Below are 26,015 nucleotides of genomic sequence, written 5' to 3'. Positions count from 1 at the left end.
GTGCTGTGCTGGCTGCTGCACACACACTCCATGCAAACTGTGCTTCACTCGTTTCCTGCTAGTAGTGTAGGTCTACAAGGGCCCCATCCACAATCCCTTCTCAGAAAAAAACGTTGCTCTATATGCCTTAACCGATTCCTGAACTAAAAATAACTTTTAATTGAGAATCCCAGGCCTGAGTTATACATACTATCAGTTATTGGAAGCACTGCACTGTGACATATTGTGTAAACTAAACATACCTGTAATACTTCTCCTCCTCCTCCCAGTTCCCAGAGTGTGGATTCTTTGGCATGTACGACAAGATCCTTCTGTTCCGCCATGACCTGACCTCAGAGAACATCCTGCAGAGACTGACGTCAGCAGAGGACATCCATGAGGGAGACCTGATCGAGGTGGTCCTCTCCGGTGAGACCTGGAAAAGGGTTGGAGATACTCCATGTCACAAGAGATGAGGTTGATATCGAGAGATGAGGTTGATATCGAGAGATGAGGTTGATATCAAGAGATGAAGCAGATTAATGCAGGGTAGTAACATTATGAGTTGGGATTATGGTTCGTTGTTTAGCTAGCTAGCTACATGTCTCAACAAAAGACTCCACTATGCAAGTAACCATTTCAATAGAATGTTCATGATATCACTGCGACAACTGTCGATAGACGGAGATGGTGAATTCGCTCTGGCTATCTGCTCTTTCAGAGCACTCTCTTCTGATTGTGCCATAATAACAGAATCAATTTACGAATGCTCAACACCCGTTGAATATGGCCAGTGTCAGTAAACGTTGGCAAAAAAAGCATAATTAAATTGTTGCCAGCAGCACAGTTACAGTCACCTACTTTCTGGATAACATGAAAACAGCCTAACCAGCTCTGCTAGGGCGAGTAAAATGGTCAGAGTTCTCTCATTTGTGTCTGGAAGTAGCTAGCAAGCTAGCCAACGTTAGCCAGACAGCTTGGGAGCTTGATTGCTGTTGTTAGGTCAGAGCGCGGATCAACTGTACTCCTTGGCCAGAGTGTCCAGTGTGCACTCTGAATGCTCTGAGAGCAAAACGCTCCGAATTTACGAACCGGTCAATCTGACAACGCTCTGAGCGCACTCTGGCACTCCAGATTTAATTTATGAACGCAAGCATAGTATAAACCAGACTTTAGTCTTGACATTTTTGGTTGTTCAGTACATGGCCTCACATGTGAATCCTCAAAGAGATGGGTGGGGCTAAGGCTAAAGAGGGCGTGAACGATGCTGAATGGGTTTAGACAAAGAAAACATTCAAGGGACATCTTCTCAAAAGTGATGTTACAAGTCTTTTAACTTTCAAAGCAGAATTACTTTCCCATTGTTCCTCAACTGTAGTGTATTATATACCGTTTTCTAGCTCTGAGTCTCTACTTTTTAATTTTTTTTAAACACTATTTAAAATGTTGCTACATAAGACTGAATCGAGCCAGACTGTCACATTTAGGATGTGGCACATTATAGGTACAGGGATCTCTTTGTTTACCCTGTAACACCCCAGTATTTCAGATCTCTCCAGATCTCTCCTGTGTAGCTATTATGTTGTCCATATGCCCCCCCCCCCCCATGTCTCTCCTATGTATCCCCTTCAGTATTCATCCTCTATGTCAACCTATGATAACCCCACAACATTTTCGGTGGGCATATTCCCTTTCAATGGCAGTGCCTTGCGGTCTGTTGTTGATCATCCTAGGTGTGAAACTCAACCAACACCTGAACAGCTACACACCCCAGAGTAGTATTCATGTAGAATTCCAACACAAGACGAAATGTATGAACTCACAGCCCAACCACACAAGACTCAACCCCAGACCACTTCCTCATCCTCTCTGCTTGTTTTTGGTGCAGCACGTCCCCACAGTCAGTGCAGATGTAGTGTTGATTCAGTTTTAGTCTGACTGTTCTCTACGTTTCTCCATCGCCTGCTACTCTGTGTGCTCAGGATAAAATACAAAAATGTCATGTTTTTCCCTCTCTGGTTTTGTCCAGACAGGTCTGCTGAGTTCAGCTCGGTTCAGATCCCTGTCACCTTCTTTGTTCTGCTCTGTTCTGCTCTATTCTGCTCTATTCTGTTTTGCCTTATTCTGCCCTGTTCTGCTCTGTTCTGCGCTGTTCTGTTCTGCCCTGTTCTACTCTGTTCTGTTGTAATGTGTTCTGCTCTGCTCTGTTCTGCCCTGTTAGCCTCTGTTCTGTTCTGCCCTGTTCTGCTCTGTTCTGCCCTGTTCTGCCCTGTTCTGCCCTGTTCTGCCCTGTTCTTTTCTGCCCTGTTCTACTCTGTTCTGTTGTAATGTGTTCTGCTCTGCTCTGTTCTGCCCTGTTAGCCTCTGTTCTGTTCTGCCCTGTTCTGCTCTGTTCTGCTCTGTTCTGCCCTGTTCTGCCCTGTTCTGCTCTGTTCTATTCTGTTGTAATGTGTTCTGCTCTGTTCTACTCTGCTCTGCTCTGTTCTGCCCTGTTAGCCTCTGTTCTGTTCTGCCCTGTTCTGCTCTGTTCTGCTCTGTTCTGCCCTGTTCTGCTCTGTTCTGTTCTACTCTATTGTAATGTGTTCTGTTCTACTCTGCTCTGTTCTGCTCTGTTCTAATGTGTTCTACTCTGTTCTGCCCTGTTCTACTCTGCAAGGTCTAAGCTGGTGTCTCTCAGAGACCGTGGCAGATGACTCTTGACTCTCAGTTCCAAAGCCATGCATTTTATATTTCTGCAGTTGCTGATTCTCACGGATTGATGAGGACGTTGATTGTGACCTGATTAATGTTGCTCATGCACTTTCACATCTATCCCCACCTAGTAATTGTTAGATTAAGGATAGGATAAGACTATTATTATCATGTATAGTATTATGAATAGATTTTAGGTACCTAACCTGTATGTCATTTAGAAAACCAATAGCAGAGCAGTGGGTTTTTCTCTGAGTGCAGAATGCTCTCATCTCTCCTCTAAAGTGAATAATTGCCCTTTCAGAACGCTGTCTGGTTTGTTGTGTACTCACTGAGAATGCGGTTGCTATGGCGCTGTTTTTCATTTCAACCACTTGGCCTTCATGTTCGCCTATTGATAAAAAGACAGAGAGGGGTTTATGAACAGTAAATCTATTTTCTTTGAAAACGGACGTGAAATGAAGGGTTGGACTGAGCAAAGAGCAAAGGTGGCTAGACTTCAGAGAGAAAGAAGCCAATTTGTGCCCTCAGAGAAATGTCCAACAAGGAGAGAACAGGCATGTCACTCAACAGTTCTCAATGTAACTACATTGAAGTGACTCATGAATACCCCAATTAACTATGTCTACGTCCCAAATGGCACCCTATTCTCTATATAGTGCATTACTTTTGACCAGGGCCCATACTACAGTTGAAGTCGGAAGTTTACATGCACCTTAGCCAAATACTGCCAGTTTTTCACAATTCCTGACATTTAATCCTAGTAAAATTCCCTGTCTTAGGTCAGTTAGGATCACCACATTATTTTAAGAATGTGAAATGTCAGAATAATAGTAGAGAGAATGATTTATTTCAGCTTTTATTTCTTTCATCACATTCCCAGTGGGTCAGAAGTTTACATACACTCAATTAGTATTTAGTAGCATTGCCTTTAAATTGTTTAACTTGGGTCAAACGTTTCGGGTAGCCTTCCACAAGCTTCCCACAATAAGTTGGATGAATTTTGGCCTATTCCTTCTGACAGAGCTGGTGAAACTGAGTCAGGTTTGTAGGCCTCCTTTCTTGCACACACTTTTTCAGTTCTGCCCAGAAAATTTCTATAGGATTGAGGTCAGGGCTTTGTGATGGCCACTCCAATACCTTGACTTTGTTGTCCTTAAGCCATTTTGCCACAACTTTGGAAGTATGCTTGGGGTCATTGTCCATTTAAAGACCCATTTGCGACCAAGCTTTAACTTCCTGACTGATGTCTTGAGATGTTGCTTCAATATATCCACATAATTTTCCATCCTCATGATGCCATCTATTTTGTGAAGTGCACCAGTCCCTCCTGCAGCAAAGGACCCCCACAACATGATGCTGCCACCCCTGTGCTTCACGGTTGGGATGGTGTTCCCCCTTTTTCCTCCAAACATAACGATGGTCATTATGGCCAAACAGTTCTATTTTTGTTTCATCAGACCAGAGGACATTTCTTCAAAAAGTACGATCTTTGTCTCCATATGCAGTTGCAAACTGTAGTCTGGCTTTTTTATGGCGGTTTTGGAGCAGTAGTTTCTTCCTTGCTGAGCGGCCTTTCAGGTTATGTCGATATAGGACTCGTTTTACTGTGGATACAGATACTTTTGTACCTGTTTCCTCCAGCATCTTCACAAGGTCCTTTGCTGTTGTTCTGGGATTGATTTGCACTTTTCGCACCAAAGTACGTTCATCTCTAGGAGACAGAACGCGCCTCCTTCCTGAGCGATATGACACCTGCGTGGTCCCATGGTGTTTATACTTGCGTACTATTGTTTGTACAGATGAACGTGGCACCTTCAGGCGTTTGGAAATTGCTCCCAGGGATGAAGCAGACTTGTGGAGGTCTACAAATTTTTTTCTGAGGTCTTGGCTGATTTCGTTTGATTTTCCCATGATGTCAAGCAAAGAGGCACTGAGTTTGAAGGTAGGCCTTGAACTGCATCCACAGGTACACCTCCAATTGACTCAAATGATGTCACTTAGCCTATCAGAAGCTTCTAAAGCCATGACATCATTTTCTGGAATTTTCCAAGCTGTTTAAAGGCACAGTCAACTTAGTGTATGTAAACTTTTGACCCACTCATGTGTCTGAATAGTAACACAACCACAAAGGCACAATGTTCAAGTCAACCATAATGAGCGTCGGGCAGTAGTAGGTTACATCCTGGATGTCGATAAATGGTGATTCAATATGTAGCTAGAATCGTCAGGAAAGTAACAGAAAATGACGGGGGAGATGTTTTGTGGTCAGAGGCAATAGGACGGCCACCCGTTCATCAGCGGGGTCTGTTTTGTACTTGACATGCATCTGAAAGGAATTAACAACACTCTGAATCAGAATGACAGTTGAAAAATATTAACATCATGACAGTCATGTAGGATTGGGGCGATTTCTACTGGCTTTCTGCTAAAGATTGGCCTACTTAATTTCAAACATTCTAATGGTTTGATCATGACTCATCACAATCCATTTCCTCTGGTATTCATGTCCATGCTTGTCTCGCTTCTTTGTTAATATTGTTTTTCTTGCAGTACATTAACCCAGTGTGTGTTTGTGTCTCAGCTCTAGCCACTGTCGAGGACTTCCAGATCCGGCCCCATGCCTTGTATGTGCACTCCTACAAGGCCCCGGCTTTCTGTGATGACTGTGGGGAGATGCTGTGGGGCCTGGTCCGACAGGGCCTCAAATGTGAAGGTATGTCTGGACCCTGCCCCAGTGCCCCCTCAGCCCAGAGCTACTGATCCCAGTCACGTCACTCCTGACCTAGGCTTCACCTCAAATCAAACTCCTGGCTCACATAGGCCGGAATCAAAGCCTGGGTAACTGTACAGAAGGATATCTTGATTGACAGTGTAGCTCCCTGCTTTCAAGTTCTGATCAGAACAGCCTTTGAGTGCTTCTTATTGTAGTGATGCCAAGCAGTGGATGGGCTCTCATAGTGCTTTGTGGAGCAGGATGATTGTCAGAGGAGAGTTGAAGTTTTCATCATATGTAACCTGATAGAAGAGTAAAACAGCACTGAACATTCACCTGGATACAGGTCATTCACATGACCTACACTATAACTCTGACGGAGAGAGATAGCGAGAGAGAGAGAGAGTGAGAGATAGAGAGAGATAGCGAGAGAGAGAGAGAGAGAGGACGAGATAGCGAGAGAGAGGGAGATAGCGAGAGATAGCGAGAGATAGCGAGAGAGAGAGAGAGAGAGTGAGTGAGAGAGATAGTGAGAGAGAGAGAGAGAGAGAGAGAGAGAGAGAGAGAGAGAGAGAGAGAGACAGAGAGATAGCGAGAGAGAGAGAGAGATCGCGAGAGATAGCGAGAGAGAGAGAGAGAGAGAGAGAGAGATAGTGAGAGAGAGAGAGAGAGAGAGAGAGAGAGAGAGAGAGAGAGAGAGAGAGAGTAAGAGAGAGATAGTGAGAGAGAGAGAGAGATAGTGAGAGAGAGAGAGACAGACAGAGAGAGAGAGATAGCGAGAGATAGCGAGAGAAATAGTGCGAGAGAGAGAGAGAGAGAGATAGCGAGAGAGAGAGAGATAGCAAGAGAGAGAGAGAGAGAGAGAGAGACATGCATGTATGGTTTCTAAGTACTGTGCCTCCTCTATAGGATGTGGGCTGAACTACCACAAGCGCTGCGCCTTTAAGATCCCTAACAACTGTAGCGGGGTGAGAAAGAGACGGCTCTCCAACGTGTCCCTGCCTGGAGCTGTGCTGTCCGTCCCCCGCCCAGCCCCCATCGAACATGTCCCTGTTTCCCAGGAAGAGGTAGGGGGACATTCTCTGTCCTTGTCCCAAATAGTACTCTGTTCCCTATTTAGTGCCCATAGGGCTCTGGTCAAAAGCAGTGCACTATGTAGTGAGTAGAGTGCCATTTGGGACAAAGCTCTCTGTGCTGTTGTTACTGCTGCTCCACTTAACATGACTGCTTGTTGTACTACTGTGTACAGCTTCCATTTCTTCAACACACAAACACACAAGCATGCATGCGTTGACAAAGACACACGCACACACCCATGCACGCAAACACACACACGCGAACGAATACACACATACACACACGCATTCCGTATGCAGACACTCAGTCAGGCTGGCCAATTAGTGGTTGGGAGCCTAAAGAGAGTGTTTATGTCAAAACGCTGTGTATACATACCAAAACCCAGGAACCATTTTACTGAAGAAACAAGGCTCTTCATATTCACTTTCATATATAATCACTTTCATAAAGTCATTTCAATCCCTCTTCATGCAGTATTGTCACGTCTAAACAAACAAAGGATTATTTGTAATATTATTAACTTAATCCACTTCTCACTCGTTCAATATATAACGTTATATATTGAATAATATAATGCTAAAAACAAATACTCTTGATTAATTTCCTTCCCACGCAATTCGCGTCTCAAAATATTTATGTAATGTGCACTTTTGTTCTGGTCAGTTAAGTTGATGTTGTGATGTTTAAAATGACCTCCAAGATGTGAAATAGCTTTTTAACAAATGTGCCTACAGTGTTGTGGAAGCTACTCTGAAAATATAGTTTACCAAGCTACCAATTACTTCACACTGGAAGAAGTTAAGCTACACCAAAGCTACCCTTAAGAAAAATATAGTTTACTTCACTAAAGTTACTATGAAAAAGTAGTTCATTACACCCCAAACCACTTTGTGAAAAATGATCATATCTAAATCTAAAATGTCATAGACTACAAATTGCAAGAACAGATGACTCTGGAGTCAGGTGTTAACAGGATGTGTTCTTAGCCTATTAACCACAGTGAGATTTAGGCAGGTCTGATGCTGAAAAAGAAAGGAAATTCTTGCTTACTTCACCCATATTTTATTTTAGCAAAAAAAAGTTGTGTGTAGTTCCAGTAGTTAGTTAGCTACACCACCACAAAAAGTAAAAAGTTCTGAAAACACTACCAGGATTTGAATTTAGTTCAACTACCACCAAGCTACTGCAAAATCTAACTAAATTACTAGTCAAATTACATTTAGTTCACTACTCCCCAACACTGTGTACCTAGCTATGTATGAACTTGTGATTAGACAATTATTACCAATACGATACAGTAAAGGTGATACAGCGTGGTTGACTCTGCTCTGCTACCTCCCAGTCAAGACAGACCTGCAGCATGTTTGACTGCTCTACTGCCTCCCAGTCAAGACAGACCTGCAGCATGTTTGACTCTGCTCTGCTGCCTCCCAGTCAAGACAGACCTGCAGCATGTTTGACTCTGCTCTGCTGCCTCCCAGTCAAGACAGACCTGCAGCATGTTTGACTCTGCTCTACTGCCTCCCAGTCAAGACAGACCTGCAGCATGTTTGACTCTGCTCTACTGCCTCCCAGTCAAGACAGACCTGCAGCATGTTTGACTCTGCTCTGCTGCCTCCCAGTCAAGACAGACCTGCAGCATGTTTGACTCTGCTCTACTGCCTCCCAGTCAAGACAGACCTGCAGCATGTTTGACTCTGCTCTGCTGCCTCCCAGTCAAGACAGACCTGCAGCATGTTTGACTCTGCTCTGCTGCCTCCCAGTCAAGACAGACCTGCAGCATGTTTGACTCTGCTCTGCTGCCTCCCAGTCAAGACAGACCTGCAGCATGTTTGACTGCTCTGCTGCCTCCCAGTCAAGACAGACCTGCAGCATGTTTGATTGCTCTGCTGCCTCCCAGTCAAGACAGACCTGCAGCATGTTTGACTGCTCTGCTGCCTCCCAGTCAAGACAGACCTGCAGCATGTTTGACTGCTCTGCTGCCTCCCAGTCAAGACAGACCTGCAGCATGTTTGACTGCTCTACTGCCTCCCAGTCAAGACAGACCTGCAGCATGTTTGACTCTGCTCTGCTGCCTCCCAGTCAAGACAGACCTGCAGCATGTTTGACTCTGCTCTGCTGCCTCCCAGTCAAGACAGACCTGCAGCATGTTTGACTCTGCTCTGCTGCCTCCCAGTCAAGACAGACCTGCAGCATGTTTGACTCTGCTCTGCTGCCTCCCAGTCAAGACAGACCTGCAGCATATTTGACTCTGCTCTGCTGCCTCCCAGTCAAGACAGACCTGCAGCATGTTTGACTGCTCTGCTGCCTCCCAGTCAAGACAGACCTGCAGCATGTTTGACTCTGCTCTGCTGCCTCCCAGTCAAGACAGACCTGCAGCATGTTTGACTCTGCTCTGCTGCCTCCCAGTCAAGACAGACCTGCAGCATGTTTGACTCTGCTCTGCTGCCTCCCAGTCAAGACAGACCTGCAGCATGTTTGACTCTGCTCTGCTGCCTCCCAGTCAAGACAGACCTGCAGCATGTTTGACTGCTCTGCTGCCTCCCAGTCAAGACAGACCTGCAGCATGTTTGACTCTGCTCTGCTGCCTCCCAGTCAAGACAGACCTGCAGCATGTTTGACTGCTCTGCTGCCTCCCAGTCAAGACAGACCTGCAGCATGTTTGACTGCTCTGCTGCCTCCCAGTCAAGACAGACCTGCAGCATGTTTGACTCTGCTCTGCTGCCTCCCAGTCAAGACAGACCTGCAGCATGTTTGACTCTGCTCTGCTGCCTCCCAGTCAAGGCTGATGAAACAAAGCCTTTTCATAAGCTCTGTTCATCGTCACCCAATGAAATCTCTTCCTTTTTGTTTTACACTACTTCTCTCCTGCCTGTGTGTCCAGTACCTTTCTAAAGAAGTGGTGACTGAAAATACTGTACAATAAAATCTGTGTGAGATGTTATTCAGAACATTACCATCTGTAGAGATGATACAACATAAAATACAGTATAGTAATGTCTGGAATGATTTCCATATTTTTTTTAACGAATGTACTCTTTCTCTTGTGCTATCTGTTATCTTTTCCTTCCCTTTCCCCGTTCTGCTACCTCCCCCATCCCCTACCCTCTCTCTGTCTGTCTCTCCTCTTCTCTTCTTTCTCTGTCTCTATCTCTCTCTCATCCCCTCAGCAGCGCCCTCTCCAGGGGGCAGGGAAGGGTAACAGCCTGTTGAGCGGCAGGCCTATCTGGATGGAGAAGATGGTGCTGGGAAGGGTCAAGGTGCCTCACACCTTCTCAGTGCACACCTACACCAGACCAACCATCTGCCAGTTCTGTAAACGCCTGCTGAAAGGCCTGTTCCGCCAGGGCATGCAGTGCAAAGGTGAGGCACTCCAAACACTGGAATTATGTTGTGTAGATAGAGGGATCCTGAGTGGCACAGCGGTCTAAGGCACTGCATTGCAGTGCTAGAGGTGTCACTACAGACCCGGGTTCGATCCCGGGCTGTATCACAACCGGCCGTGATTGGGAGTCCCATAGGGAGGCGCACAATTGGCACAGCATCGTCTGGGTTACGGGAGGGTTTGGCCGGGGTAGGCCGTCATTTTAAATAAGAATTTGTTCTTAACTGACTTGCCTAGTTAAATAAAGGTTCAATAAAATATATAATCTAATTCAAATGATTAGATGTACAGTAGATGTAAGATATTAATGTGACTATGATGTGCATAGATATGTCCATATGGCATCTTCGTACAGTCGGTTGAGTGAACGTGATGTTGAATCTTCATGTTTTCAGATTGTAAATTTAACTGCCATAAGAGATGTGCAGCCAAGATACCCAGAGACTGCCTTGGTGAGGTTTCCTTTAATGGAGGTAAGTTTGTCTCAAGTGTATAGCTACCTAAAATTGCCTCCATAACTTGTCCCCACTATTTAGTCAAAAGTAGTGTATTGAATGTATTGATGGATATGTGGAAGAATGCCTCCCCCATGTAGTAAGTAGTTAGCCAGGTCCCATACGCTATGTACTGTAGCCAACTCTTCACATGTACAGTTCCTACAGTAGGATACCAGGCTAGTAAGCAGTACATACCTTTACCACATGTACAGTTCATACAGTAGGGACCCAGGCTAGTAAGCAGTACATACCTTTACCACATGTACAGTTCATACAGTAAGATACCAGGCTAGTAAGCAGTACATACCTTTACCACATGAGGACCACAGTGGAAATAAGTGTATTTAATGTGTCATCCTCTGGGATGGGTTGTACTTAATTGTTTCAAATCAATCAATCCATTGATGAATCAATATCACGCCCCTCCTACTGTGTCTCCTGCCCCAGAACCAGCCAGTCCTGGCCCCGACTCTGAGACCACCATGGAGGTGGACAACAGTGATGTGAACAGTGAGGGCAGCCAGAGCATGGAAGACCCAGAGGAGCCCTCCACCCCAGACGATAAGTTCTACATTGAAGGGCCCTGTCTGGATGGGGACAAGGACGAGGACACAGTGAAGGCTATCAGGTACTTACTTAGGGCCATATTCAATCTGTATCACCGAAGTGTTACAGATTGTGCAATAGAAACTTAAAGGTAATTTCCGATTGAGCCGACATATGCAGCATTTACCATGAATGCATTCTCTGCTAACGCAGTAACATTGCCTTTAAATTTAAATCGCGCTGTAAAGCTGAACTTCTGCGACACAGATTGAATAGAGCCCTTAGTCCTCTTCTCCCCGGGTGGGACATAAGGCTGTAACATTCTTCTGGCACTAGAGTTGGTCTTTGGCTAGATTTATGTCATGTCCCGTGAGAGTCTCATCTCTCCCAACTCAACTCAGCCAGCACAGGCTAGCACTGGATGATATGATGTTTAATGAAATGAATACGTATAATGTGTACAGCTGCGTTCAATTGTGGAGTTCCTTGTGTTCTGTTGCGTTTCGTATATGAAAATAGTTGTGAGTTTGTTGTTACATCACATAAGCTTTATAAATGTATGTCAACGATTTGGCAATTGACATTACCCAAAATTGGGTTGAACCAATGTTGTTTCCACGTCATTTCCACCCCCCTAAAAGAAGTGAATCAATGTGGACAACTCATTGGAGTTGCAAAAAGTCATCAACTTAAGGGCATTTCCTATTTTTTTCACCCAACATTTAACCCAAATCCAATGACATGGTGACATGTCTCAACCAAATGTAGATCAAAACGTGTCGTTAAACTGATGTCTGTGCCCAGTGGGTAGGCATACATTTGTTCATACGTGCTCTTGTCATTTTGTGTAGCCCCATGACAAGCAGTTTCATCCCCCTAATGCGGGTGGTTCAGTCCATAAAACAAACCAAGCGGAAGAGCTCAACCATGGTTCGGGAGGGATGGATGGTCCACTACACCAGCCGAGACAACCTGGTAAGAAACCTCTTGGATCATCTAAAAAAAAAAAGAGAGAGAGATTGCGAGTCAATAGTATTTTTCAGAGATGCTATTTGAGGTTTTGATGATAACTCACTGCTTTGATCGGTTTTTGTTTTCAGAGGAAGAGGCATTACTGGAGGCTGGACAGCAAGTGTCTGACCCTGCTGCAGAACGAAACAGGAACCAAGTATTACAAGGTACAAGACCGGTCATCACATCTCTTATTAGACGTCTCTGTCCAATTATAGAAGTTACACAGACAACAAAAAGACATTGACAGGTCAAAAGTGACAGGTCTAAAGTGTAGTGTGAAGCTTGGAGACAAGCTAGAAAAGGTCCTGTCATTCCAGTTATTGCTTTCTATTTATGTAGTGAACATTTTAGTAACACTTGTGGTGTTATTTGAAGAAAGTAAGGTGTTGCCCTCATCCTCCCACAGACAGACAGGCAAGGCAGTCTTTTCCCTCTCTATTCTCTCCTCCTTTCATGTTCTTTTTGCATGACAGAGAGAGAGACAGAGAGAGAGACAGAGACAAAGAGAGAGACAGAGAGAGAGAGACAGAGAGAGAGAGAGAGAGAGAGAGAGAGAGAGAGAGAGAGAGAGAGACAGAGACAGAGAGACAGAGAGAGACAGAGAGAGAGAGAGAGAGAGAGAGAGAGACAGAGAGACAGACAGAGAGAGAGAGACAGAGACAGAGACAGAGACAGAGAGACAGAGAGAGAGACAGAGAGCGAGAGAGAGAGAGAGAGACAGAGAGAGAAAGAGAGAGAGAGAGAGAGAGACAGAGAGAGAGAGAGAGAGAGAGAGACAGAGACAGAGACAGAGAGAGAGAGAGAGAGACACAGAGAGACAGAGAGAGAGAGACAGAGAGAGAGAGCGACAGAGAGAGAGAGAGAGAGAGAGAGAGAGAGAGACAGAGACAGAGAGAGAGACAGAGACAGAGACAGAGAGAGAGAGACACAGAGAGAGACAGAGAGAGAGAGAGAGAGAGAGAGAGAGAGAGAGAGAGAGAGCCCTGTGGCTGAATCTCTGAGCATGCTCCTCCTGTGGCAGACCGACCGTCAGTGCCAGGACTGGACTGGGGGGCTTCCCTGTGGTGTCTCTGGCCGTTCCTCCATCCCTGCCTGCCTGGCAGGCTGCCAGCATGCCTCGTGCCCAGAACGGGGAGGCACGTCCTGCCTTTTAATCAGGGGAGCGCTTTGCTTCCCCCCTGACCCGGCGGAGCGCCCTGTCATGTGGCACGCTCGGCAAACCACAAGCAGTTAATCTGATACTGGCGACAGAGGCCCGGATGGGCGCAGCAGACTGGGCTGACAGACGATTGGCTGGCCAGCAATTCTCTCTCTCTCTCTCTCTCTGATGTTTTTTCTCCTTGTGGGTGTGTTGGTTCGCTCGGCTACAGCAGCGGAATGTTCAAATGGACTTGAAAAGCCCCACACTTCATTCCTCAAAGGCTGTCAGAGAGTGAGGAGAAGAGAGTAGAGACCATAGCTGACAAGAGGAGAGGAGACCTGGTAGAGCTGAGAGTGTAGTTATTCCTGGGACAGTTAGACGTTAGGACGCTATAGGTGTACTTTTTAGCAGCTGATTGGAGTACCTCAGCCTCACGGGTCGTTTGATTGGCTGACAATCCGTTGTGACCTTTGGTGACCTTTGACCCTGCTCCTCTGACTCCGTCCTCAGGAGATCCCCCTGTCAGAAATCCTGCAGGTGGAGCAGGCGCAGGACTTCCACAGCCTGGCCCAGGGCAGCAACCCCCACTGCTTCGAGATCATCACTGCCACTATGGTCTACTACGTGGGGGAGAATAACAGTGGTCACTTCCATAACCCTACCCTGGCTGCCACGGGTGTGGGGCTGGAGGTGGCCCAGGGCTGGGAGAAGGCCATCCGGCAGGCCCTGATGCCCGTCACTCCGCAACCCAGTGTCTGCACTGGCCCCGGACAGGGCAAGGATCACAGTGAGTAGAATAGTACCCTGGCCTGCTGCTAATGTGATTGAGATCTGCTGAGGAGATCAGGCAAATGTAATGTCACGCAATTTGTATGTTTTTATGGGCGTGTGTGTGTGTGTGCGCACAGCTGTGACCTCCCACTGCCTGCTCAAAGTGTATTACTGGAAAATTAAATGGTGGCATTTTAAGACGATTTAAGAGATTTTAGGGGATTTTCAAGCTCTTTTTGATTTCTCTCTGGCTGTGATTAGTGATAGGAAAATTCCTCCCATCATTTAATTAATGGAGAGTGATATAACATCATTAAACTCAAACAATCTGTAGTCACACAAAGGAGTATAACGCCAGTGAGCGATGTTTGGTCATTTGATGGTTAACTACTGTCACACAAAGAACTGCCCATAGACATGCTCAAACTAGTGGCCTATTTACTGCAAGACCAATTAAAAAGAAGAAGGCCGTATTGGTCGAGGTCTTTGGGTTCAATTTTGCATCGAGATTGTCTGCATCCCAAATGGCACCTATTCCTTATGCAATGATTCTTGTCAAAAGTAGTGAACTACATAGGACATAGTTTGGGATACAGACTTTGTGCCACTGGCCTGTGCATACAATACAGACAGTATTATATATTTCTCTATGGATTGTGTTACATAAACCCAGCCTTTGGTTGACCCAGCTGATTGGTATTTGGTGGCCCACTACTGGGACAGAGTGCTGGTATAGAACACTGGATACGACCTTAACCACCATGGCTGGGCCTGGGTTCAGAATCAATGGAAACCCCAATGGAAACGTACTGAACGTACAGGCTGGGCTTTCGCCTTGCGGGTTTCTACTACTGAATAGTGGCTCTAGCCTGGTCCCAGATCCGTGTGCTCTCGCCAACGCCATTGCTGTCAAGCCATAGTATGACAACGAGTTGGCATTAAAGCACAAACAGACTGCCACTCAGGCCAGTTAGGATTTAGTTGTTATTAAAATATATATCAAAATATACTTAACTAAGAACATTACCATGTGTCCTTGGTGTGTCCTGCTTCAAATAATGCTTGATCATTTACTATTTTCGAAGCCTCACATAATCTGTTTCTTGTCTCTTCAGAGGACATTTCAATCAGCATATCAGTGTCTAACTCACAGATCACAGAGAATGTGGTAAGTGTCTATCCAATACAGCATATTAGCTGTGTATAGCTACAGCTCCACAAGCATTCCTGATAAGGAATTTAGGAATATAAAAAATATTAGATATCTGCAAAATGTTAGATGGATTGTCCGTTTAGTGAAATATACAGTGCATTCGGAAAGTATTCAAATACCTTGACTTTTTCCACATTTTGTTACTTTACAGCCTTATTCTAAAATGGATTAAATACATGTTCTTCCTCATCAATCTACATACAATACCCCATAATGACAAAGCGAAAACAGGTTTTTAGAAATGTTAGCAATTTTATACAAATTTTAAAACAGAAATACCTTATTTACATAAGAATTCAGACCCTTTGCTATGAGACTTGAAATTGAGCTCAGGTGCATCCTGTTTCCATTGTTCATCCTTGAGATGTTTCTACAACTTGATTGGCGTCCACCTGTGGTAAATTCAATTGATTGGATATGATTTGGAAAGGCACACACCTGTCTATATAAGGTCCCACAGTTGGCAGTGCATGTCAGAGCAAAAACCAAACCATGAGGTCGAAGGTATTGTCCGTAGAGCTCCGAGACAGGATTGTCAAGGCACAGATCTGGGGAAGGGTATCAAAAAATGTCTGCAGCATTGAAGGTCCTCAAGAACACAGTGGCCTCCATCATTCTTAAATGGAATTAGTTTGGAACCACCAAGACTCTTCCTAGAGCTGGCCGCAAGGCCAAACTGAGCAATCGGGGGAGAAGGGCCTTGGTCAGGGACGTGACCAAGGACACAATGGTCACTCTGACAGAGCTCCAGAGTTCCTCTGTGGAGATGGGAGAACCTTCCAGAAAGACAACCATCTCTGCAGCACTCCACCAATCAGGCCTTTATGGTAGAGTGGCCAGACGGAAGCCACTCCTCAATAAAAGGCACATGACAGCCTGCTTGGAACTGGCCAAAAGGCACCTAAAGGATTCTCAGACCATGAGAAACAAGATTCTCTAGTCTGATAAAACCAAGATTGAACTCTTTGGCCTGAATGCCAAGTGTCACGTCTGGAGGAAACCTGGCATCATCCCTGCGGTGAAGCATGGTGGTGGCAGCATCATGCTGTGGGGAGGTTTTTCCACGGCAGGTACTGGGAGACTAGTCAGGATTTGAGGGAAAGATGAACAGAGCAAAGTACAGAGATATCCTTGATGAAAACCTGCTCCAGAGCGCTCAGGACCTCAGACTGGGGCGAAGGTTCACCTTCCAACAGGACAACGACCCTAAGCACACAGCCAAGACAACGCAGGAGTGGCTTCGGGACAAGTCTCTGAATGTCCTTGAGTGGTCCAGCCAGAGCCCGGACTTGAACCTGATCGAACATCTCTGGAGAGACCTGAAAATAACTATGCAGCGATGCTCCCCTTCCAACCTGACAGAGCTTGAGAGGATCTGCAGAGAAGAATGGGAGAAACTCCCCAAATACATGTGTGCCAAGCTTGTAGCACCCTACCGAAGAAGACTCAATGCTGTAATCGCTGACAAAGGTGCTTTAACAAAGTAACTAGTAAAGGGTCTGAATACTTATGTAAATGTGATAAACAAATGTTTTTAATAAATTGTCAAACATTTCTAAAAACTAGTTTTTGCTTTGTCATTATGGGTTATTGTGTGCAGATTGATGAGTGGGTACGACAATTTAATCAATTTTAGAATAAGACTAACTAAATGTGGAAAAAGTCAAGGGGTCTGAATACTTTCTGAGGACACCATGTCTTTTCTCTTCTTCAGGATATCAGTTCAGTCTACCAGATCTTTGCTGATGAGGTCCTTGGGTCGGGCCAGTTTGGGATTGTGTATGGAGGTAAGTCAGACTGACTCTACAGTATTTCTGTTGGCTTCATGTACATGGTGAAGTGGAGATGAAATTCAGCCCTGATGAAGGCTAAAGGGCCGAAATGGTTTGGTTTTACTTTTACCAATAACAAAGCACTTTTATCAACTTCCACTGTCCTCCAAGAGTTCAGTTTGCTCCTCAATTCATGCACCTTAGTTGGAGAGCGAGGTAGAGGAAGTGTTCCCTTCCGTTTGACTTCATGTACATCCATCCATCCATCCACGTTTCCTCTCTTTATAGTTTCAATCACTGGGAGGGGAAGACTACTTATTGTTCTTTCTATGTTATGCAAATCAACTTTTATTAGTAGAATTCCTTTCTCTGTCTGTTCTATAGTTCGAGACAGAGGAAGAAATACACAGTTCATTTGCTACAATCTGCAGCGAGTAGCCTGTGATTTATCCTATTCACTCTCATGTGTAGGTAAACACAGAAAGACTGGGAGAGACGTGGCCATCAAAATCATCGACAAGATGAGGTTCCCTACCAAGCAGGAGAGCCAGCTGAGGAACGAGGTGGCCATTCTCCAGGTAGATAAAAGACAGAGAAGCCTGGCTCTTTTACAGCCAGTGTAGACCCTGATAGCCTGGGAATCTAAAGTGGCTACGTTTCACTATTGTTTCACTTCACAACAGTAGTGAAACATAAAGATTTGGTTTTGTGGTCTCATGCTAGATTTGTGAGACTGTTGTGAAGAAATGTTTGACTTTTTCCGATTTCAGAGCACGCCTGTGGACCCTGGTACATACATCATATCCACGATGTGGAGTGGGGTGTTAGTTGATGAAAACAAACCCTGTAGTAAATCATGTTTTATATATATATATATATATATATATATATATATATATATATATATATATATATATATATATATAGTGTCTGTGTTCTTTTGCCCATCTTAATATTTTATTTTTATTGGCCAGTCTGAGATATGTCTTTTTCTTTGCAACTCTGCCTAGAAGGCCAGCATCCCGTAGTCGCCTCTTCACTGTTGAATGGATGCCCTTTGGTTGGTGGACCATTCTTGATACACATGAAAAACTTAGCAGCATTGCAGTTCTTCACACAAACCGGTGCTCCTTAACACCTACTACCAGACCCCGCTCAAAGCACTGAAATCTTTTGTCTTGCCCATTCACCCTCTGAATGGCACACGTACACAATCCATGCCTCAATTGTCTCCAGGCTTAAAGATCATTCTTTAACCGGTCTCCTCCCCTTTATCTACACTGATTGAAGTTTGAAGTGGTGACATCAATAAGGGATCATAGTTTTCACCTGGATTCATTTGGTCAGTCTATGTCCTGGAAAGAGCAGGTGTTCCTAATGTTTTCTACACTCAGTGTGTGTGTATATATACAGTGGGGAGAAGAAGTATTTGATACACTGCCGATTTTGCAGGTTGTCCTACTTACAAAGCATGTAGAGGTCTGTAATTTTCATCATAGGTACACTTCAACTGTGAGAGACGGAATATAAAACAAAAATCCCGAAAATCACATTGTATGATTTTTAAGTAATTAATTAGCATTTTATTGCATGACATAAGTATTTGATACATCAGAAAAGCAGAACTTAATATTTGGTACAGAAACCTTTGTTTGCAATTACAGAGATCATACATTTCCTGTAGTTCTTGACCAGGTTTGCACACACTGCAGCAGGGATTTTGGCCCAGTCCTCCATACAGACCTCCAGATCCTTCAGGTTTCGGGGCTGTCGCTGGGCAATCTGGACTTTCAGCTCCCTCCAAAGATTTTCTATTGGGTTCAGGTCTGGAGACTGGCTAGGCCACTCCAGGACCTTGAGATGCTTCTTACGGAGCCACTCCTTAGTTGCCCTGGCTGTGTGTTTCGGGTCGTTGTCATGCTGGAAGACCCAGCCACGACCCATCTTCAATGCTCTTACTGAGGGAAGGAGGTTGTTGGCCAAGATCTCGCGATACATGGCCCCATCCATCCTCCCCTCAATACGGTGCAGTCGTCCTGTCCCCTTTACAGAAAAGCATCCCCAAAGAATGATGTTTCCACCTCCATGCTTCACGGTTGGGATGGTGTTCTTGGGGTTGTACTCATCCTTCTTCTTCCTCTTCTTCCTCCAAACACGGCGAGTGGAGTTTAGACCAAAAAGCTCTATTTTTGTCTCATCAGACCACATGACCTTCTCCCATTCCTCCTCTGGATCATCCAGATGGTCATTGGCAAACTTCAGACGGGCCTGGACTTTTTTCTTTACATAGTTGAATGTGCTGACAACAAAATCACACAAAAATTATCAATGGAAATCAAATTTATCAACCCATGGAGGTCTGGATTTGGAGTCACACTCAAAATTACAGTGGAAAACCACACTACAGGCTGATCCAACTTTGATGTAATGTCCTGAAAACAAGTCAAAATGAGGCTCAGTAGTGTGTGTGGCCTCCACGTGCCTGTATGACCTCCCTACAACGCCTGGGCATGCTCCTGATGAGGTGGCGGATGGTCTCCTGAGGGATCTCCTCCCAGACCTGGACTAAAGCATCCGCCAACTCCTGGACAGTCTGTGGTGCAACGTGGCGTTGGTGGATGGAGCGAGACATGATGTCCCAGATGTGCTCAATTGGATTCAGGTCTGGGGAACGGGCGGGCCAGTCCATAGCATCAATGCCTTCCTCTTGCAGGAACTGCTGACACACTCCAGCCACATGAGGTCTAGCATTGTCTTGCATTAGGAGGAACCCAGGGCCAACCGCACCAGCATATGGTCTCACAAGGGGTCTGAGGATCTCATCTCGGTACCTAATGGCAGTCAGGCTACCTCTGGCGAGCCCATGGAGGGCTGTGCGGTCCCCCAAAGAAATGCCACCCCACACCATGACTGACCCACCGCCAAACCGGTCATACTGGAGGATGTTGCAGGCAGCAGAACGTTCTCCACGGCGTCTCCAGACTCTGTCACATGTGCTCAGTGTGAACCTGCTTTCATCTGTGAAGAGCACAGGGCGCCAGTGGCGAATTTGCCAATCTTGGTGTTCTCTGGCAAATGCCAAACGTCCTGCACGGTGTTGGGCTGTAAGCACAACCCCCACCTGTGGACGTCGGGCCCTCATACCACCCTCATGGAGTCTGCTCAAACGGTCAGAAACAGACACATGCACATTTGTGGCCTGCTGGAGGTCATTTTGCAGGGCTCTGGCAGTGCTCCTCCTTGCACAAAGGCGGAGGTAGCGGTCCTGCTGCTGGGTTGTTGCCCTCCTACGGCCTCCTCCACGTCTCCTGAAGTACTGGCCTGTCTCCTGGTAGCGCCTCCATGCTCTGGACACTACGCTGACAGACACAGCAAACCTTCTTGCCACAGCTCGCATTGATGTGCCATCCTGGATGAGCTGCACTACCTGAGCCACTTGTGTGGGTTGTAGACTCCGTCTCATGCTACCACTAGAGTGAAAGCACCGCCAGCATTCAAAAGTGACCAAAACATCAGCCAGGAAGCATAGGAACTGAGAAGTGGTCTGTGGTCACCACCTGCAGAACCACTCCTTTATTGGGGGTGTCTTGCTAATTGCCTATAATTTCCACCTGTTGTCTATTCCATTTGCACAACAGCATGTGAAATTTATTGTCAACCAGTGTTGCTTCCTAAGTGGACAGTTTGATTTCACAGAAGTGTGATTGACTTGGAGTTATATTGTGTTGTTTAAGTGTTCCCTTTATTTTTTTGAGCAGTGTGTATGTATATATATATATATATATATATATATATATATATATATATACTGTATGCATGCATCACTTTGCTCATCATAGTTGAGGTCATCTGTCACCCAGCCCATAGTGTATTTGTCTCTTAAGGTCTTCTCCCTCTAATTGCACATCAGGGATAAATGATCTTTTAAACTAATTGAATTGAATTCCTGTCTCCCTGCCTGTCAGAACCTTCACCATCCTGGCATCGTCAACCTGGAGTGCATGTTCGAGACCCCCGAGAGGGTCTTTGTTGTCATGGAGAAGCTCCATGGAGACATGCTGGAGACGATCCTGTCCAGTGAGAAGAGCAAGCTCCCTGAGCGTCTCACCAAGTTCCTGGTCACACAGGTCACTACTCAGTACTCAGTAATATCTGTGATCTACCTCGTAATGACCAACACGGTAACACCTTGCATACAGTGTTTTTATTACTTTATAATTGTTCCTGTAAGTACAATGTAATAACTATTGTAATGAATCATTATTACACTGTACCTAAAACAGTTACCCAAATCCTTACCCTAGGCCAGTGGTTCTCAACCAGTGGTACTAGGACACCTGGGGGTACTTGGCCAATCAACAGGGGGTACTTGGCCAATCAACAGAGGGTACTTGAGAAGACTCATGAGACCATAGACCTACTGTTAAAATGCACATGAGGGGGTACTTCAGGGTTACTCTAAGCAGAGCAAAATTCAGTTGGTGGAACCTAGGCCTAGTGCCTTTTAGAGGTAATTACACAATACAGCCCAGCCAGTGGACAGCCACTGTAATGACAAGTACCATAGCTCAGCCAGAAGTAAGTCACCCCATGTGCTTCCTGACCCGCAGATCCTAGTGGCTCTGAGGCACCTCCATTTTAAGAACATCGTCCACTGTGACCTGAAGCCTGAGAATGTGCTGCTGGCCTCCGCGGAGCCCTTCCCTCAGGTGAGTGCATGAGCTGTCCACCACAACATGATGCAATGGAAACACTGATTCTGTTACTATGTTCCATTTACGTAAGTCTGTGGTCCACCACAACAAGCTAACTGAAGTACTAACTCATTATGCTAATGCTTTATTTAACCAGGTTGTTATTGTAAAAGAGAACTTGTTATCAATCACTTATAATTACTTTGCTAACTAAATAATAGAAAATGGAACTTACCCATAAGGAATGACAGCTCAGTGATGGCCTTGGTTCCAATGTGTGTTCCTATAGGTGAAGCTATGTGACTTTGGCTTCGCTCGCATCATTGGCGAGAAGTCGTTCAGGCGCTCTGTGGTCGGCACACCCGCCTACCTGGCACCCGAGGTCCTACGCAGTAAAGGTTACAACCGTTCCCTGGACATGTGGTCGGTAGGTGTGATCGTTTACGTCAGCCTCAGTGGGACCTTCCCCTTCAATGAGGACGAGGACATCAACGACCAGATCCAGAACGCTGCCTTCATGTACCCTTCCAACCCCTGGAAGGACATCTCTGGAGAGGGTAAGAGAAGTGCATGCACCCCAAATGGCACCCTATATTTTGATCAGGGCCCATATGTATAGTAGGGAATAGGGTGCCATTTGGGATGTAGCCTGTGTGGGTCGACCTGTAGATCATCTATTTACCTATCTCCCGAGTGGTGCAGCGGTCTAAGGCACTGCATCTCAGTGCAAGAGGTGTCACTACAGTCCCTGGTTTGAATCCAGGCTGTATCACATCCGGCCGTGATTGGGAGTCCCATAGGGCGGCGCACAATTGGCCCAGCGTTGTCCGGGTTTGGCCGGGGTAGGGCGTCATTGTAAATAAGAATTTGTTCTTAACTGACTTGCTTAGTTAAATAAAGATAACATTTGCTGTGGTTTTACCAGTGGTCTTCACCTCTCAGGGTGTGTTCTCTTTCAATCTTCCACCTCAGAAAAAGAGGCCTACTGCTCATCTCTTTGAAATGTCTTTGGAACTTTGAGACTGAGAACAGCAGAATAGTTTTGTAGTCCTAATTGACTCAACCTAGAGGTAGCCATGTATTTCATTCTAGTCTGGAGTGGCCAGAGTAGAGGGATGGATGGAAATGTAGATATCACTTGTTTCTGATGTCAATGTTGTTCATGTTGGTCCATCCATACCCACAGCCACAGACCTGATCAACAACCTCCTCCAGGTGAAGATGAGGAAGCGTTACAGTGTGGACAAGTCTCTCAGTCACCCCTGGCTTCAGGTAACACACCTGCACAGTGACTACTTTGTCACACTATGTTCATCACATCATTAAATGCAGCACATGTCTATGATGTTCAGTTCACTCTGCTATGGAAATAGAACTTACTCCATCTAAGGATCTATGAAAGTCCTCCTGTACTTCTCCTTGCAGTTTAGTAATGACAATAGACTCCTCCTACACTTCCCTTCCATCCTCCAGGACTATCAGACGTGGCTGGACCTGCGGGAGTTTGAGACACGAAGAGGGGAGCGCTACATCACCCACGAGAGCGACGACGCCCGCTGGGAGGAGCACGCCGACGAGCGGAGCCTGCATTATCCCAAGCACTTCATCATGGCGCCCAACCTGGACGACATGGAAGAGGACCCCTAGTGGCTGGGAGGACTACCTGCAGGCTGCACGTTTCAGAAGGAGTTCACAGGGCATCCTGGGACTCGGAGACCCATGGCTGGTGCTTGGGTCCCTGGAACCTGCTACTGCTGGCTGAGACTATAAGCTTAAACAGGGGGAGATGCATGTACCCTATATGTATGTGCATAAAGGTGTCATTGTGCATTACCACATGGAACAGACAGGAGTTGCTGCAGTGGACAGGAAGATGTGTGGTGGTACAGTAGCATGACATGGGAACACATTCGTGGTGTTGGAAGGAAAGGCGTGACGATCGAGATCGAGAATCTTCAGGTTGTTTGGTTTTCATCACATTCCAGAGACCCTACGTATGTGGATTCTCTCTTCACTGACTGTTCTCTACAAGCCATAATATACAGCCCTCATTCAACTCTGGACCTAGATGCCAGTTCCACTGCATTTTTTCATTCTTCCCCTCTAATCAGGGACTGATTTAGACCTGGGACACCAGGTGGGTGCAATTAATTATCAGGTAGAACAGTGAACCAGCAGGCTCCGGACCTCGTAGGGTAAAAGTTGAATACCTCTGATATACAGTCTGTCTCATGAGCCTGAAAGACGAACCCTAAGTGGTTGGTTAGTTGGGGAATCCCTCAGCAACAGTAATAAACATTTGCACTGCCATTCAACCCAGAAAAATGGCTACAATAAAAGAAATCCAAGAGACATTTCAGCTTTTCAGCTTCTATAGCATATTTTTCTAATGTTGTTAGTTTATCATGTGTATTTGAAATCTCACGACTACATTGAATTGTTAATTTACCATGAGTGCTATTTTTTGAAAACATTTATTTCCAATGGTTTCATGTAAGGCTGTTGAACTCAAAAACATACAAAATATGCTAATGTTTTGAATATATATTGAAAATATTTTGCTTATTCGATGGGATGTTTTTGCAATATTTGTTAACACGTTGTAATCTCTGGCTCCCTTATTGGATGCCTTGAATGAAGTTGTGAACCAATCAGCAGCTGCTACACACGGTCTTAACCCCCCTTTAGAAACTGGCCTGAGAAAAAAAATCCAGCAAAAATGATACCGGTCTAACCAAAGCCTGAGAAATCTTCCCATAGAAATAATTACATTTTTTATGATTCTACCTTTATTTTTGTATGGAATTCTGGATGTCAATTGAACGGAGTAGAGTGCGAAGTGTCACAAAAACATTGATAGGACCAAGCCTAGGGAATTTTAGATGTTAATTCTCTGCTCGCAGCCATAGTTTACAAATGTTATTTTTTTTCAATGAAGTAAAGATAGTTGAGAAATGTTTTTTTATTCAAGAACTGATGTGACCTTCTCGGAGCTCTGCCTTATTTATTTTCCTTCTCTTTCATTACATGTGTGGTGTTGTGTTTTTACGGATGATTGACTGGATTCACACTCAACGCCAGAACTGCTGCTGCTCCCGGTGAGGGAGCTGCAAGGCCAAGCAGTTCGGCAGATTCACACAGGATTTATCCCAAATGGCACCCTACTCCCTATATAGAGCACTACTTCTGACCAAAGCTGTGGTCAAAACCTGTGCACAATATAGGGAATAGGGTGCCATTTGGGATGCTGACAAAGTCTGATCAGTGACAAAGCATGGTAGGATAAAAAGACCGCAACGGATAAATGGACTGAGTACTCTGTAATATGTCAAACAAGCCAACATGTAATATGTCAAACAAGCCAACAGCGGATAATTGGACTGAGTACTCTGTACTATGTCAAACAAGCCAACAGCGGATAAATGGACTGAGTACTCTGTAATATGTCAAACAAGCCAACATGTAATATGTCAAACAAGCCAACAGCGGATAATTGGACTGAGTACTCTGTACTATGTCAAACAAGCCAACAGCGGATAAATGGACTGAGTACTCTGTAATATGTCAAACAAGCCAACATGTAATATGTCAAACAAGCCAACAGCGGATAATTGGACTGAGTACTCTGTACTATGTCAAACAAGCCAACAGCGGATAAATGGACTGAGTACTCTGTAATATGTCAAACAAGCCAACAGCGGATAAATGGACTGCGTACTCTGTAATATGTCAAACAAGCCAACATGTACTATGTCAAACAAGCCAACAGCGGATAAATGGACTGAGTACTCTGTAATATGTCAAACAAGCCAACATGTACTATGTCAAACAAGCCAACATGTACTATGTCAAACAAGCCAACATGTAATATGTCAAACAAGCCAACAGCAGATAAATGGACTGAGTACTCTGTAATATGTCAAACAAGCCAACAGCGGATAATGGGGCGGCAGGGTAGCCTAGTGGTTAGAGCGTTGGGCTAGTAACCGAAAGGTTGCAAGTTCAAATCCCCGAGCTGACAAGGTACAAATCTGTCGTTCTGCCCCTGAACAAGGCAGTTAACCCACTGTTCCTAGGCCGTCATTGTAAAATAAGAGTTTGTTCTTAACTGACTTGCCTAGTTAAATAAAGGTCAAATTAAGTCGCTCTGGATAAGAGCGTCTGCTAAATGACTTAAATATAATATATAATATAATAATTGGACTGAGTACTCTGTAATATGTCAAACAAGCCAACATGTAATATGTCAAACAAGCCAACAGCGGATAAATGGACCGACTACTCTGTAATATGTCAAACAAGCCAACATGTTGGTTGAAGAGAGAAATCCATAATTTGTGTGTGTGTCACATTTTGGCTTTGTTTGGTGTTTCTCCATCCCAAAACATGGGTACGTCCGTTTGAATGGTGACCTCACAGCTTGTCCATGCTAATAGCGGTTGATGACATACAAACACATTCTAAATAAAACAGAACGTTTGACACTACTGGCTGACACCAATGGAACCAAGTGCAGTCA

At 45.1% G+C, this 26,015-nt stretch overlaps 1 protein-coding gene across 1 annotated transcript; it reads left to right on the top strand.

The window, feature by feature from the left end:
* Positions 1–278: 278 nt before the first annotated feature.
* Positions 279–25,523, top strand: LOC120024601 (serine/threonine-protein kinase D3-like). Its single transcript, XM_038968892.1, has 17 exons — positions 279–408; positions 5,255–5,386; positions 6,296–6,453; positions 9,634–9,826; positions 10,244–10,321; positions 10,793–10,973; positions 11,743–11,866; positions 11,992–12,069; positions 13,557–13,833; positions 14,933–14,985; positions 16,745–16,817; positions 17,274–17,380; positions 20,768–20,929; positions 21,413–21,511; positions 21,786–22,053; positions 22,683–22,768; positions 22,970–25,523. Exons 1-17 carry the CDS (start codon positions 294–296, stop codon positions 23,141–23,143), a joined length of 2,358 nt encoding a protein of 785 aa, XP_038824820.1. The 5' UTR covers positions 279–293; the 3' UTR covers positions 23,144–25,523.
* Positions 25,524–26,015: the final 492 nt, after the last annotated feature.

This window comes from Salvelinus namaycush, chromosome 29, assembly GCF_016432855.1.
Source record: "Salvelinus namaycush isolate Seneca chromosome 29, SaNama_1.0, whole genome shotgun sequence".
Classification (NCBI taxonomy): Eukaryota; Metazoa; Chordata; class Actinopteri; order Salmoniformes; family Salmonidae; genus Salvelinus; species Salvelinus namaycush.
The sequence above is the reverse complement of the archived record's forward strand: the minus strand, read 5'-3'. Positions and strand labels throughout refer to the sequence as shown.

What these genes read in the sequence shown, in the direction of transcription:
- LOC120024601 (XM_038968892.1), top strand. Translation starts at nt 294, where the DNA reads ATGTACGACAAGATCCTTCTGTTCCGCCATGACCTGACCTCAGAGAAC. An exon ending in GATCGAGGTGGTCCTCTCCG is followed by an intron (nt 409 to 5,254) that starts GTGAGACCTGGA and finishes TTTGTGTCTCAG; the next exon opens with CTCTAGCCACTGTCGAGGAC. An exon ending in ACGAGGTGGCCATTCTCCAG is followed by an intron (nt 17,381 to 20,767) that starts GTAGATAAAAGA and finishes CCTGCCTGTCAG; the next exon opens with AACCTTCACCATCCTGGCAT.